Source organism: Lissotriton helveticus, chromosome 11 (genome assembly GCF_964261635.1).
Source record: "Lissotriton helveticus chromosome 11, aLisHel1.1, whole genome shotgun sequence".
Classification (NCBI taxonomy): domain Eukaryota; kingdom Metazoa; phylum Chordata; class Amphibia; order Caudata; family Salamandridae; genus Lissotriton; species Lissotriton helveticus.
The window spans coordinates 411,402,317-411,417,708 of record NC_136072.1 but is presented as its reverse complement, the minus strand read 5'-3'; the positions used below and the strand labels follow the sequence as shown (position 1 = coordinate 411,417,708).

Here is a 15,392-nt window from a genome sequence, read left to right as displayed (position 1 = left end):
GTACATACTGTGAACAAAGTTGCTTCTAGGTATCTGGAAGAGTTCAGATTATAGGTGGGTTGCAATTTAGTGCACAATTGGTAACTCTGGAGTTGAGGCTGACGTTAGAGAACTTTTCTTACAGTACCCCTCGGTAGGTCATAAAAGTTATTTCGTCCACATCCTCATCCAATCTGTAGCTTCTCTGCAGAGTGCATAGACCGACTGTCACACGTGCCAATTGTAATTATTATTTTATGGGAAGGAGATACACAGCTGTCTAAATACTGCTGTATTTATAGGGGAGACGAGAGAGAGAATTGAGTGAACATGCAGAAGGTTGTGACACAAGGAAGTAATGCAGAAAGATGAGGTGAAGACAGTGGTGATGATGAAGGACATGACATGTTAGATATGCAGATGAAAGATTTCTGATAGCTGTACGAAAACAAGCATTGAAAATGCAATAGGTCTCGCTTCTGATTAAGTTAAAGCTATTTGCTTTGCTAATGGTATTGTATAGCAAAACAAATGGCTTTTTCTCTCTCTATCTCTCCTCCCTCTCTCTCACTCTCTCCTTTCTCTCTCATCTGTTGATCGTCCTCCCCCACACACAACCCCCCAAACACATCACCACACACACAACCCCACACACACAACCCCACACACACAATCCCCCACACACAGACCCCCCCCACACACACACACAATCACACACACACACACACAACCCCCCCCACACACACAACCCCACACACAACCCCACACCCACAACCCCACACACAACCCCACACACACAACCCCACACACACACAACCCCAAACCACACACACCGCGACACACACAACCCCACACACAACCACACACACACAACCCCACACACACACAACCCACACACACACACAACCCCACACACACACACAACCCCACACACACACACAACCCCACACACACACAACCCACACACACACCCCACACACACACCCCACACACACAACCCACACACACACCCCACCACACCCCCCCCACACACACACACCCCCACACCCCCAACCCCCCACACACACAACCACACACACACAACCCCCACACACACAAACACCCCCACACACACACACAAACCCCACACACACCCCCCACACCCCCACACACCCCCACACACACAATCCCCCACACACACAGAAACCCCCCCACACACACAACCATCTATCTATCTATCTATCAATCTTTTGCCCTCACTCTATTGCCCTCACTCTATCTATCTATCACACTGACTCTATCTATCGCATGCTCACAGCATCACTCAGCACCAATCACTCAGGGGCACCACAACATCACTCAGGGGCACCACAACATCACTCAGGGGCACCACCACATCACCACTCAGGGGCACCACCACATCACTATGCGCTACCACAACATCACTGAACGCCACAGCATCACTCGTCGCCACCACAACATCACTCAGCGCCATCACAGCATCAATCTGTGCAACCATTCAACAACAACTGGTTCAAATATGTTCTCTCAATGTTTCAAGCTTTATTACAAATGTCACAAAAAGATGTTAATATTTCATTTCTGTTCTTGGATTTTCGTCACAATAAAATACACTGAACATAATCTTCACAACAGTTATTTACAAAAGTTTAAGCTATTGCCATTATAAATTACAAAAACTTTATTTAAGTATTGATGATTTTTTTTAAAAAGCCATTGTTATTTATAATATCAATACATCCAAGTCACGTAAATACAACACATATTGCATTACAAATGCTATAGGTGTCACATTTGCGAAAGTTAAAACTATTGGCATTGTAAACGACAAAGCTATTCATTTTGCTGTTTTCAAAACCAACACATAAATAAAATATTTGTCATTTACAATACCAATAGCTCAAACGTTCCTAATGCGAGACCTATTGCATTGCAAATGCTTGTTAAAGTTCTGTTTAAGGCATGTGGTTCAGACAAGTCTTTTCTACTGCATGTTAAGCACTATTTTTATTTCTTTAATGAGTCATAATCTTGGCATTTGCTTGGCAACCATATATCCTGTCTGTGGTTCCCTCCTATCAGTGTTCTTTTCAAGAAGACTTTCAAACTGTTTATTTCTGACTACTTTACTTTTGTCTCTTTTCTTTTATTTCCTACTTAGAATTTCTTGATTTTGTGCTTTTGTGTGCAGTGGCAGAATTGGCTATTGGTAGAGATCACTTTATAAGTTGAGATGGCCGAATGTTCCAGCATTTTATCAAAACACAATAAACGGGACATGTTCTTGTTGAAGATTACATGGAAAGTCTGTAAGCTTGCTGTCTTTTGTGGCACCATGGAACATAGAGTACTTCGGGTCCGCTATCCTTAGACTACAGCTCTCCTGCTCCGGAAACAAGTGGCACTGGAATAGCCTTTATGTGGATTGTCATTGTAATTTTGGAAACATTAGTTATTTGTGGATTTTTTGGCATGCTACTCTGATCTTGGGGAATGTGATCATTTTAGAACTAATGCTATTCAGAGCAACTAGGTTTCTTTCTCCTATCTTGGTTCAGAGTTGGCCTTAGGGCTTAGTCTAGCCTGATCGGAGTACCTGATGATTTTCTGTAACCTGTGGTCAGATGTTGCCTTTCGTGCGCAGTCAAATGTGACCATTTAATAACCTTTCACAGAATTGGTGCTGCGCCATATTCTAATTTGACTCCATGGAGTAGGAGAAGCAGATTACATCTGTTTTGAAATTGAGCTCTAAACAAATTGACACGGGTCTCCCATGCACCAGCCCTTTGTGATGTTCCAGTGGTCAATGCGTTTTCCTCTGTAGTACACTGTTTATGTGGGGCCATTAGTATGATCATTTCCCCAAACTATGGAACGATCTCCCCCTCAGCATCCGCTCCATAGACTGTCTCCCGGCCTTTCGCAAAGCTATCAAGACCCACCTCTTTCCCGCTCTCTAGGGTCCTTATCCTCCCCTCCCCGTTCTGTAGGAGTCAGCTTGTCTCCTAGCGCCGGGACACCCCATTGCCGGGGTAGCTGTTGCGCTTTACCAAACCTAGAAATTAGAAATTAGAAATTTATCATGGTCTATAAAGCCAGTCTATATGCTGATGGCACACAGATAAACCTTTCTCTGGCATCCCTGAATCTTAGTCTATTTTGATCTTTGCAGTTCGCATCCTTTCCTTATGACATTTCTAGATATTAATCATTCTCAGCCATTTATGTTACCACTTTTTTTACCACTGATATTACCTAATTTTTTTCAGTAAAGCGTGTTAAAGCCACCTTCAGTGGTAATACCTTCACTGAAAATGTTGATATACTGTAAATCCTCCTGATTGAACATGGATACGCTGATATGTTAGATAACAAGTACAGTGTTGGAAAAAATACACTGGTAGATCAGTCTAGATAATCTTCTGGAATGAATACATTTTGAAGTTAAAAAAGAACAGAAACTGTGTGCACACTCCGCTAACCACCCTTGGGTTCAGAAGTACTCTGGTGACTGTTCTGCATCATAGGATCTTCATTGTTAGTCATAAATGTTAGAAAAATTCCCCATCAACGCTAGGGACCCTGAAAATAAATAAATAAATGCCCTACACCCACCATGCACTGCTTATCATGTCACATATTACATCTCTCATGACTTTAAATGACATCATTGATGTAATTCAAGCGTACTGTTGATCATGTTTGTATGAGGCATTTAGTCATGTGAAAACGTTAATAAAAATTGAGCCTATCTTACTGTTCTTACTTAAATTATAGCTTAATTATTTGTGGATCAGGCCATTTAAGCTGCGAGGTCATCGTACAGCATCTGTCTATCACAGTGTTAGGATTTCTTTTTGTACCTGGATTGGTTTTCTACTTAGCTTCAAATAACCTAGAAAATTAACGTCTCTGTTTACCACAAAGACAGTCTTATTTTTAGTGGTGTAGTTTCATTTGGGTGAAGTCAGTATTATCCATATAGTTGAAAAAGAATGTTAATTTTTTTTTACCACACCCAAAACTGTCTCTAGTTATTTCACCTAGATTGTAAGTGAATTCAAGTCCTAGAAGAGAGATTGGGCTTGACTACCTTAACTGTCCAATTTCCTTTTTCGATGCCCTACTTACGTATTCACTATAGCAATGGCTGATTCATCCCACAATATTAGTTTTCAATTCAATTTACATTTTTCTGAACCTACCTTTATGTTTGACATGTACTACTAGTGATTGTCTTCACATCCCTTTGTCCATCGTTGCTCTGCCTAACCTTGACAGTGCTTGATGGCGGTGCTTTTAACCCTACAGTGGATATCTACCACTTGCCCGTAAGAGATTAAATGGTATCTAGTTTAAGAGATTAGGTATGAGGGTAATAATGTGTTAATATGTGGTATCTTCTTCCCAAGCTTTAGCTGCTCTGTAAATCTGGCAGGAGAACATGTGCCTTTTTTTTAAAGGAACCTGTCCATAACTGAAATCAGAACACTCCTAAAGTTTGTAGGGAGATAGCTACTTGGGTACCGTTTCCAGAATTTTATTTATAATGTCCATTCGTAATGCTTGAATCCTGTCTTTGCATGTCGGTTCAATTACGCCAATCATTTCAATGAATTGAATTTGTCCCAACCAATTCATAATGGTGAGAAGCAGAGAAAAAGGCGATAAGAAAAAAACTAAAGGGATAAAAAATGGCAAAATGAGAATCCTAAAAACCCAGAAACCTTCGCCTGCTAGCTAAAGATTCCAAGATTAAGAAAAATGTTAAACAAGGAAGCAACCCGACTGTGAAATTACAAATTGAAGATGCCATAGGGGTGGGGTGTGCTATTTGAGAGACGCCTGTCCTTAGACTGTGGTGGAGCTGGTTGCCTGGAGACTGGATTTAAGTTAAGTACCGTAGAGGACAACACAATTATACACTGCAGCACTTTTCTCTAGCTTTAGGTATAAAATAGATGGTTAAGACTAGGGGACAGACCTTAGCACCTGGTACTTGGACCCTAACATGGAGTAGCTATTGTTGTGCAAATAAATTGGTCTGTTCCAGGAATTAAAATATTGGCCCATGCAGTAACCACCAAAGCAAAGCAATTTCTTGTTAACGAGCATTAGTCCCTCTGAAATATATATGTTGGCGGTCTCCTACATTACCCTCATGTAACCTAGCAGGAGCCAACCAAAGGAAAGTTCTCCTATTTGAACACAGGTTGTATCTTTTCTCACTCGTTCTGCTGGAATAGTTTACGATTAAACTAGGCCCTACCCTTCAATAGTCTTGGGACTCCTTGGCAGCTTCACATTCAAATACCAACAGAACCACAAATATGTGTTAAGCTGGAAATAGAAGAGGTTGATATTTATTGGAATGGGTGACTGGGATTCAACAATGGGAGACATGGGAAGTCAGGTGAGAAAAGGAACTGATGGGGCGGCTGTTGGGAGGGGTCGAAGAAAAGGAAGGGATAGAACCCTGATTGGAAATTTGGATAAATCTGTGAGACAGGTTTCGTGAAAGGAAGTACATGGGATTGGAAATGATGCACAGTATGTTGAGTGATACTTGGGGAAGAAGGATCTGTGAAAGAAATAGACTAGAAGACAAAAAGATTAGTGTGCATTGGGAGTAGAGACGTGTGAATCAGAAGAAAAGCATGAATGAGCAAAGTGAGTCGGAAAAAGAACTGAGGAAAGATAAGAGAACAGATGAGCGTAGTAGCCTCAGGAGAGTTAAGTGAAGGTTGCCCTTCATGAACCGTGGATAAGCGGAGATATTCTTGTGGAAAACAAGCGCACTCTACACATTGAAAATCTTTACTACACCTCCGCACTAAAGTTCTTTATCTTCAACTGAGATTTCAAATGAAATAAGCAATAACTTCAAGAATATTTTGATAATTGTTATTATTTTGTTCCTTTCATTGCCGATTGTATCCAATTTGCAGTCTATTGTATTATCACCAGTTGAAGCCTCATAATTGGACCTCTTGATAGTGCTTGCGTGTCCCACAAAGGCACATCTTTGATCATGAAGCCAATTTGAATTATATATTTTGGAGCGCTCCATGCAATTTAGTGGTGTGAGTTTTTCCACTTATCTCTTGTCGTGCTCTGACTGCTCCAATTATTGTCTGACTGGTTGCAATTCATTTTATTCTTATTATTTGTGACTGCCTACATGTAGTACAAACACTTTTTCCATAGTCGTCGTACCTAGATATTTTCAGTATCTTGGGTTTTTAATGTGTTATGTTCGGCAGATGAGTATGTATGCTCGTTTGTCACATTAAGTGTCCTGCTCTTTTGCAGGTACCCTACATATAGTTGGAGTTAATGATCTGTAATTCGCTAGGTTATGTAAGAATATTCGGCTGTGATGGAGTATGGAAGCATTCCTTCCCGCAGGGTTCATTAAGGCATGTTTCAGTGGTGAACCACCTTGTGTTGTGGTAACCTGTTTAGACAAGGGAATGTTTAGTTCATACTAGCTAGCCTGTATCACATTCCACAACTTAATCTTTTCTTGTAACGGCATGGGTAGGTTGCATTTTTCTTCTTTGTAGATGTATTTATTATCTGGGGTTGGCTGTTGCATATGGTGTAAACGTGCTCCCTTCTGTCCAGTTTGAAGCTTTGTGACTGGATGTGAGGTTTGAATAAACCAGCTGCTGTGCCCTTGAAACTTCGGGGTATTTGAGGGAACCAGCTACTTTTGCTCGAAATGGGTTTTGTGTTAGTGTGACAATTTACATTGAAGTCACTACGGGCATGCTCCATTCGTGGACCTTTGTGTCATATCCCAGTTCACTCAGCTGTTGTAGTGTTGTCTTGCTATGCTTCCATTGAACTAATTAGACTAACTCATCTGAAAATAGTGGTTTGTAGGGGAAAGTTCAGGGCTGGAGACAGTGTCCATAATGAGCTGGAGGAAGGTTGGTCACCGCTTTGAGCTTCTTTGTATCTTCCTCGTCGTGTGCCTTTACCTGCTGTTGTTGTTGGTTTTTTTTTTTGCATTACAGCTTGGACCTGGTACTGTTACAATGATCTCACCCTCCTCTGGCTAACCCTGCTAGTCCTATCCCACACCTTCAGTTACCTCTCTAGCTCACATTACTGTTGACATCGACTGGTTGTATGTGGCGTTTGGCACAGTGTACTGCCCCTATAACTTGTACTTATTCCGTGGGACACTTCAACATAGCAGGATGTGAGGAAATGAGAGATATCTATACTAAGAGTGCAATGTATTATATCAACCATCACTTTGCCATAAAACTGGTAACACAAGATAAGCTCTATAAGTTGAGTGATAGGTCTTGAAATAAATCTTTGTGGTGATACATTTGACTGTGCCAGAAGAATATTCTGAGACACAATTACGTATCCTCCATGTGTGCCAGTTATGGTATGAGTGGTGTTCTGTGAACATGAATGAGATGTTCCTAATCCTTGTACTTTTTTGTGGATTTTGATATTTGGAATGCAGTTGGGTCCCTTTAATGAAATGTTAAATGACAGATACTTTTACTAATTAAAACAAGTTCAATGTCGATGTTGGAGGCACTCTTGTTTTGGTGGTGGTCGATCAGTGTTCAGTGGACCGATCATTAAAGAGACGTTTGTATTTTAACTCCTCAGGAAATTGACATCCTCATCAGATTTGACTTGTACTGTGATGTATTGTGATGTTGTAAGCTTTTGGACAATTGGTTTAATTCTTCCACAGTTACAGGCAAGTTACAAATTAGAGTAGCTTGACACTGTTATGTTTTTTCAGCTGTAGGAATATAGTGTCTGGTAAACAGTCAAATGCTTCCGGGGTAATACACAAAGGCCTGGGAGGTGTAAATAATGGACACTTTTTCAGGGTGATGCAATTGTATACTTGAAGTGTACCTGTACCTCATTTACATAGTCTGTGATGATCCTCTAAATCTGGCCTCCTCCACTTCTGGACGTGCATGGAGCTCGTGGTGTAGTGAATAAATACTTGCACTACTAGAATTAAATAACATTGAACATGGTGTTTTATGGAGTTACATAGTCTTAACTCCATACATTTGCAATTTCACAAGATGCCAGAGCCTCATTAGTGCCTTGGGTGGCAACTTCCTCGACACATTGCTAGCAATAGAGATCCTTCAGAAGTTGTTGGGATAGTGGGAGATTTCACTTTGGGCAAGCCACTTCTGATTAAGTTGCGCCCCCTTCCGTTTTAAATGAAATCATTCGAACCTTTTCAAAATACTCTCCGTGCTTTTTCCTGCCTTATGTTTCCCAAAACTAATCCAGTCTTAAAAAGATACATATATATAATTAAGTACAAGGACTGATAGTAAGCTCTCTTCCTCCATTGATCTGTTCAGGTATCATTCACATTTCGGCAAACCTGCTTCCTTCATTGGTCTCTTCTGGTAACATTCATGTTTTGCTTCTGCCTACCATAGCAAACAGCAATATGCGGTGGGTTAGCCCACTTCATCAATTGGTTGTCTTGCACTGTGAATTACAGCATTTTGCTTAAACATGTATTCTTCATAGCCACCTAAAAAGAAATGAACTTCACGACCAGAGCTGGTTACCTTTGGACGTTTGGTCACTCCTTTGTTTTTTAAAAATATTTTTACGTTTGCCAATTGTTTTAAAATATTACATAACTTTAAAAAAATACCTTCAAAAACACATTCTTAGCAGCGTCGGACCTATTTAAGCAGAAAATACTTGAAACTCATTTTCCGCTCAGGAGACAGATGGTCTGTTCGTTGCAGGGTTGCTTAAAAATAAAGAAAAAGACACACTCCTCTTGGCAATTTAAAAACAGCTGTTTACTGCTGCCGCAGCAGGGATAGCAACCGTCTCCACATAGATTAACATCTAGTCTCAGTTTGCTGCTTCACAGGCAGCTATTTGTATACACAGTCAGACAATGCTTGTACCAAAAGTCGAAACAATTAATTACTAGGCAGTTACATATTGGTTGTGGAAAAACATGAATCCACCTCTGACCCAAAACGTTAACCTAATTCTCTACACATCATTTATTGCAGTTCTAACAATGCTTAACAAAGTAAGTATTCTACTTTTGAATGCATGTGTATTTGGGTTCAATGTATTTGTATCTGTGTTTGTGCTTTATCATTGTGCTCCTAAGACCCCTTATTAGATTCCATGTGTTCTTGTCTGATTGAGTCTCCTGCTCCTATTGTTTAAACCTGTTTCAATCTATTGAAATCACAGAATACATGCCGGTGTGCCTGTTTCTAAGGCCACAAATTCCTTCAAGCTTGCCCAATACAAGTTTTCCTTTAACTACGACCTTACAGGTCATGCACTCTGTTCTCAAATAAACTCTTCCCCTCTTTCTCATCATCACGTTTTTAGATCTTTACTGCTCTTTCACCATGTGTAGCCGTGTGACGCTTTCTGCTGTTGCACTGTTTTCATATTGAATTTCCTCCATAACATGTTACTGAAGCAATTTTATATTGTTTTAAGGGAATCTTACCTAAAATTGTTGGTCATAGTATGAAGTACATCTATGAGAGCAAAACAGCTGAATATAGCTCACCAGGCTAATAAAAATGATAAATTGTTACGGAGCTGTGTTATAATAGCCTAAAGTATTTTATTTTGTATAGTTTTAATGAAGCGTAAACAATAATTTCAGACTTAATGAGGAATTGGCTGTATGACTTTTCTGCATTGCATTAATGGATGTGTGAACCTCAAACTAGAGCTATAGGATAGGTTGGTGCCAGTAAAGGGTTGAGATGTGCTTGCAGATCTTCTTTTTTTGGAATGGCAAAATACTAGGGCGTGTGCTGCAGGGAAGGAGTGAGGTGCTGGTCCACCTAGCTTTATACTTGAGTTGATAAAAAACCAAACTCAAGTTTGTTTTCTTATTCCAATTACTGTTTCAGTGTGCAGTCGGTTTGGTATAATTCGTGGAAATCCAGAGTTTATTCTACAATCTTTTAATTTTTATGATGGGAGTACATTTTGCTGTGAACCACACATAATATTTAACAATTTGTTTTTTACACTGGGCTAGTGCATTTCCAAAGCAAGTGTTTCTCAGGATTTCGCTTTCTGCATTTCATGAGTCCAAAAGAATGTGTTGAACCCCTTTTCTGGTCCTAAGATGTCGACTGCAGACTAATCCAGTATTCCAGCCTGAGCAAACGATATATTCTGCATCATACCTTTAAACATTTCAGTTCATATTACCTCCACATTTCGTGGACATTCTATACATTTTGTGAGTAGTGTATGAGTAATGCTGTTCTTCTTCATCACTAGTGACTAAGGTACATTTCAGCCAGAATAATTGAGGTCTGATGAAGGTCCAGATTCTTGGGGGTTGAAATGTATCAACTCTCTGACTTTCCAATCTGTGTATGGCAAGCCAAAAATATTGTAGTTGGATGTATGATCAGACCTTTACCTTCAAGAACCAACTGGCGCCTTCATAAATGTATTCAGTATCATTTTCTCCAGGCAGCATCATAACATACTTGCTTGATATGTTTTCAATGATTACACCTGCATGTAATAACATCTTGTATTTTTCCATTTAGATGAATAGAACTGTGTAATATAGGTACATTGGAGTATATGAATAATTGTGTAGAATTGTAGTAAATGACCCTTTAGCAATCGATTAAATCCAGGAATTCGATGGTTAAGTATAGCTTCTCCATTAGATCTAGCAGCTTCAAAGTTGTTTTTGTGATTGATGTTAGCTGCATTATTATTTCTTTAAAGTTCTTTTTACCGAGCCATCTGCTGTCCTGGTCTTGCTTTGCTTGTGCTCCTCAACTGAGATTACAATGCTTATATTCACAGTGCCCCAGGCGCTCGAAGATGACGTCTGAAGAGGTGACGGTGGTGGCCAAGTTTGACTATGTGGCACAACAGGACCAGGAGCTCGACATCAAGAAAAATGAACGACTCTGGCTACTTGATGACTCCAAGTCTTGGTGGAGGGTGAGAAACTCCATGCATAAGACTGGTTTTGTGCCTTCAAACTACGTTGAGCGCAAGAACAGCGCCCGCAAAGCCTCAATTGTAAAGAACCTACGGGACACATTAGGTAAGTATACAAAGCAGGCCCTGCAGGATCTTCTAGTGAATACTAATGCTGAGCTGCGTTGATGTAAAATTGCTGGTGCTTGTAAGGTATTGCCATTTACATTGATGAAATAGATTGATAAAATATAAAGCAAAAAGATTAAATGCTGTGATGATATCTAATTTTACCAGCAAGTTATTTCCTTGACAGATCTAAATTGTTTTTGGTAGGTCTAGTGTCTCTATAAATATTGTACATCCGCAAATATTGTACATATATTAGCTGGTTTTCCAAGTGGAACTTAAACAGTGAAGGGAAATTGGTAAAGTGAGACTAGGTAGATTAGAAGATGAATAGGACAGAGGAGAGTTTGAAACGTGATGCAAGTAGATTGTAATGGAATTCAGTAAGACACTCCAGTAAGTGTGTGCACGTTTTTGTATCCTATATTTATTAGAGCTACTTTGTATTTTTCAAGTTATTACTAGCATAACATTTTACGTAACAATATCTTTTGCATGTTCTTGCCCTACCTGTTTAACGGGAAATGTTGTGTTGTAACGTTAGGAGTAGTAGTGTCAGGGCAGTGCTGTCAAGGCGCGAGCTCCCATTCTATATTGGAATTCTCTCTCTGCGCCTTTGACAGTTGCAGGGAGGAATTGGACGAAGGAGGAGTGTACCTGTTGGTGGTGTTCAGTTATAAGAATAAATACTTATTGTACTTTACAAGGCTCCTTTGATCAACGTAACACCCTGACTCAAGTTTCCCTATATGTGGTGAAGGCCAGCAGAGTCGGTAGTTTGACTTTGTTGCCACTGAAACTAGCTTTAGCTAATGGTTTTCACAATAAATAAGGCAGTCTTACTGCATTTGTCATAAATTTAAATAACAAACACTCTACATTTATGACATCTGGCATAACGTTTCCTAGCACACCAATCAGGCCTATTTTGGTCATTTTTGGTTTGTCACCATAGTCAACCTAGGTCTTGTGTATTGAACTTAATCTTTCCCACAATGCAGCACAGCCATCGGGCACACAATCATAAAATTACAAAGTATACAAAATTACAGTTGGCAGAGCAAAATACTATACCTCCTAAGAAGGTCTGACAAGTGCTCTCACTGTGCACATCTTCTATCCCCATGGATTGTCAGAGTGACTAGCCAACATTAACACCCTTGCCTACTACGATAATCTTGAGATAGCTCATGACAAAATTTGTATCCGCAGAATTTAATACAGAGTAGTAACTATCCACATGTTAATGCCCATTGAATTTAACATATGCTTGTCACAATAAATACACCAGGTCTACTGCCTTTATTCATCCTAAAATGTTCATAACAAACAACCAGGACTATAACCTTTATCATTGGCTTGTCACCATAACCAACTTAGGCTTACTGTGTTAAGCATATGGTTTCCTGCAAGGCAACCGTCAGGTATACCATAAAAATGTTACACAGTTATAGTTGTAAAAAAATACAAAACGCCTCCTAGGAGAATCTAATAAGGTTTATTGTAGTCCACGTCATCTAAACCCTTGGTTTGTTTGGGTGAGTCACCAACACCAAAATCCCTCCCTATTGGGGTCCCTGCCTATTTTGATACCCGATTCAGGGTAACAAAATAGCTGCCTATTGGCTTTAGCACTGTGTGATCAGAATTCATATTTAAACACCTATTGCATTTAATACATGTTTTTCGCAATAAGTAAGTTAGGCCCTTTGGCTTTATGCTAATATTTCATAATGAACCATTCAAACCTATGGAATCTGACCTAAGTTTCTCCAGTGACCAAATAAGACACATTGCCTTTACCATAGTCTTGATCCGTAACTAACACAGGCCTGTTCAAGTGCACATAAACTGGCAACTATCATACACACAGTTATGAAATTTCAAATGTGTAGAAAAATGCAATTTAAAAATTATCCCTCTCGGTAGGGTCTAAAAAAATCAGCATAGTAAACATTCGTGTGGAGCGTCAGAGTGTGTGACAAACTCTGAAGCCCTTTCCTACTACTGTAATCTGTGACTGTGACATTTCATGTAACAAAATATCTGTCTACAGCTTGTACCACATCTGATAACAACCTTCTGTTAAAGGCCTACCACAGTGGTTGCCAAACTTTTTCGACCCGCGGCTCCCTTGACCTATTGGCCGTTGGCCACGGTTTCCCTTTATGTTAAATTTTTTGGGGCTGGTAGGGGGATGTTAGCACGGCCTCAGAGTATTTCCATTTTTCTCCATGAACATAATTGGGATGAAGCTGATGAAGGTATTATAATCATAAACCTATCCTATCCACTGCGGAGCCCCATGCAGTGCCAACAACTGATTGTAGGGACACCTGGTTCTCGGAGAATTGAACTGTTACTTCATTGTGATGCAGTGCTTTATAAAGAGGTGTGTCCATAGCTCGTTCCTGAGCAGGGTTTGTGAGGCCTTGACAGATACAAGGATGTTGTTTCAGATCCTGGGTGCTTTGATAGAAAAGGTCTGCGTCTGCCACCTAGTTTTTTATTTTTCGGTTATTTGCTCCAGTCTGATGGTACCAGGCTGTCCTTGTTATTTTTCGGATATTATTTGCTCCAGTCTGATGGTACCAGGCTGTCCTTGTTTCTGTGGTAGTGTGGTCCTTGAGGCTGAGGTTGGTGTTGCAGGTGAATCCATGTAACTTGGTGTATGAAAGTTTAGGTCTGAATTGGTCCCGGTTCACGCCGCTTATTAAGGTTTGTACTAGTTATTGCTTGTTTTTCTTGGCAAGCTTGAGCTTCAGATCGGTGCTAAATATCCAGTTCTGAATGAGCGGCAGACATTGCTTGTGGTATAGAATGCCTGATGCAGAGGACACTTTCAAGTCATATGACCTTTCCCGAGCAGTGCCCAATGAGTGGTAATACTGTAGCAGTGATCTCTCTCTGGTGTACCCCATAGGACTCCAGAAATGTTAGATTCCTCTACCATCATGTCTTTGATGTAGGACTTAGCAGAGTCAGCTTTCTACCAGCTGTGCCCTGTCAGTTCTGTCTCTTTAGCACTGCGAGGCCCCTGAGTGCTGTAGGATCCCTGTAGCGTTATCTTCCTTCCATTAGTTCCTTCAAACTAGAGATGAGCTGGCCAGGCAAGACTAGAAGATGGCTCCAGTTGAATATCTACACTGGTCCTGCCATTGGCCAATGGACCTAGTGACCCTAAATGGAGCTGGACCCAGCACCCCAGACTATTCTTCCATAATGTAGTTGATAAAAGATTTAAAAAAACACTGAATAGCGCAGGTCACTTAGATCCTACCGAGAGGCGGCACAACTACTGGACATGCCAGAGTCACCAGATCACAGCCCGACGCGCCCTCCCCCCTCGGGGAGGGCTCCTCCACGCTCTGAATGGTCCACTGTGCGCAGACGACGGCGGTCCCCTCCGGTGGACACACTCTCTACCTCGCAAACTACGCAGGACATCATTGCCCACATCCGCTCCCTCGAGGGCGATCGCGAGGAGCGAGCCTCCCAGCCCCCTGCTTCAGGTTCTGAGGGTGGGGATCGCCCCTCAACTCCGGCTGACCATTGAACGTTGCCACTGTGACTCCAGCTACCCCGTACACACGCTCGCCTTCTAGGCACCTCAGCGTGTCTCCCTGCTTCATGATGGCCTACCCCCACTGTTCGCGGAAAAGATGACGCCCCTTGCCTCCCTCAGGTCATGGACTTCATCGCAGGGCCCCTGCGCCCCACTGACGCCTAAACGGACTGAGTGACCCCGCAGCCTGACACACCCCCGGACTACCTCTGGGCAGCGGGGTGGACGGGCTCTGAGACGATTTGATCCTACTCTACTTGCCCGGAACTCCGCTTCCTCCCCTTGTCCTGTAGGAAGTGACATTCCTGGATTCATCCAAACCCTCGGGTAGAGGATGTCCGATACCTGGGACATTGTATGCTGGCCCTGTTGGCCTGTTTTGATTCGATCTCTTTTTTGTGCCTTTCTTCTTTTTTCTCACTTTCCTCTTCCTACTTTACTTTTATACTGCCCCTCTCGCGCCTGCGGTGGGGTGGAGGGGTGGGTTCTGCGGGGGCTGCCGCGCTGGAGGCGAGAAGCGGCTGCCGCTGTGCTGTCTACGGGAGGGTCTGCTACACTGGGTCATGCGCGACTCTACTCCCCCTTAGTGCTATGACAGCGAACATCCCTACACCCTTGAAAGTCCTCTCTCTCAACGTCAAAGGGCTCAACTCCCCCAACAAGCGGCAGCAGGTATGGTGCTACCTCCTACACCACGCCCCTGACATTATCCTCCTCCAGGAGACGCACCTTCTCAGGGGAGACACCA

General features: G+C 41.6%; 1 protein-coding gene across 3 annotated transcripts in view; it reads left to right on the top strand.

Moving 5' to 3' along the window:
• The window catches only part of NCK1 (NCK adaptor protein 1), a 722,331-nt gene that overhangs the window by 462,681 nt on the left and 244,258 nt on the right, over nucleotides 1-15,392 (top strand). For all 3 annotated transcript variants that reach the window (XM_078665865.1, XM_078665867.1, XM_078665866.1), the window contains one exon: nucleotides 10,831-11,077. In XM_078665865.1, coding sequence (XP_078521991.1) covers nucleotides 10,849-11,077 — 229 coding nt within the window. In that variant the 5' untranslated portion in view covers nucleotides 10,831-10,848. The remainder of the gene's footprint in view (nucleotides 1-10,830; nucleotides 11,078-15,392) is intronic.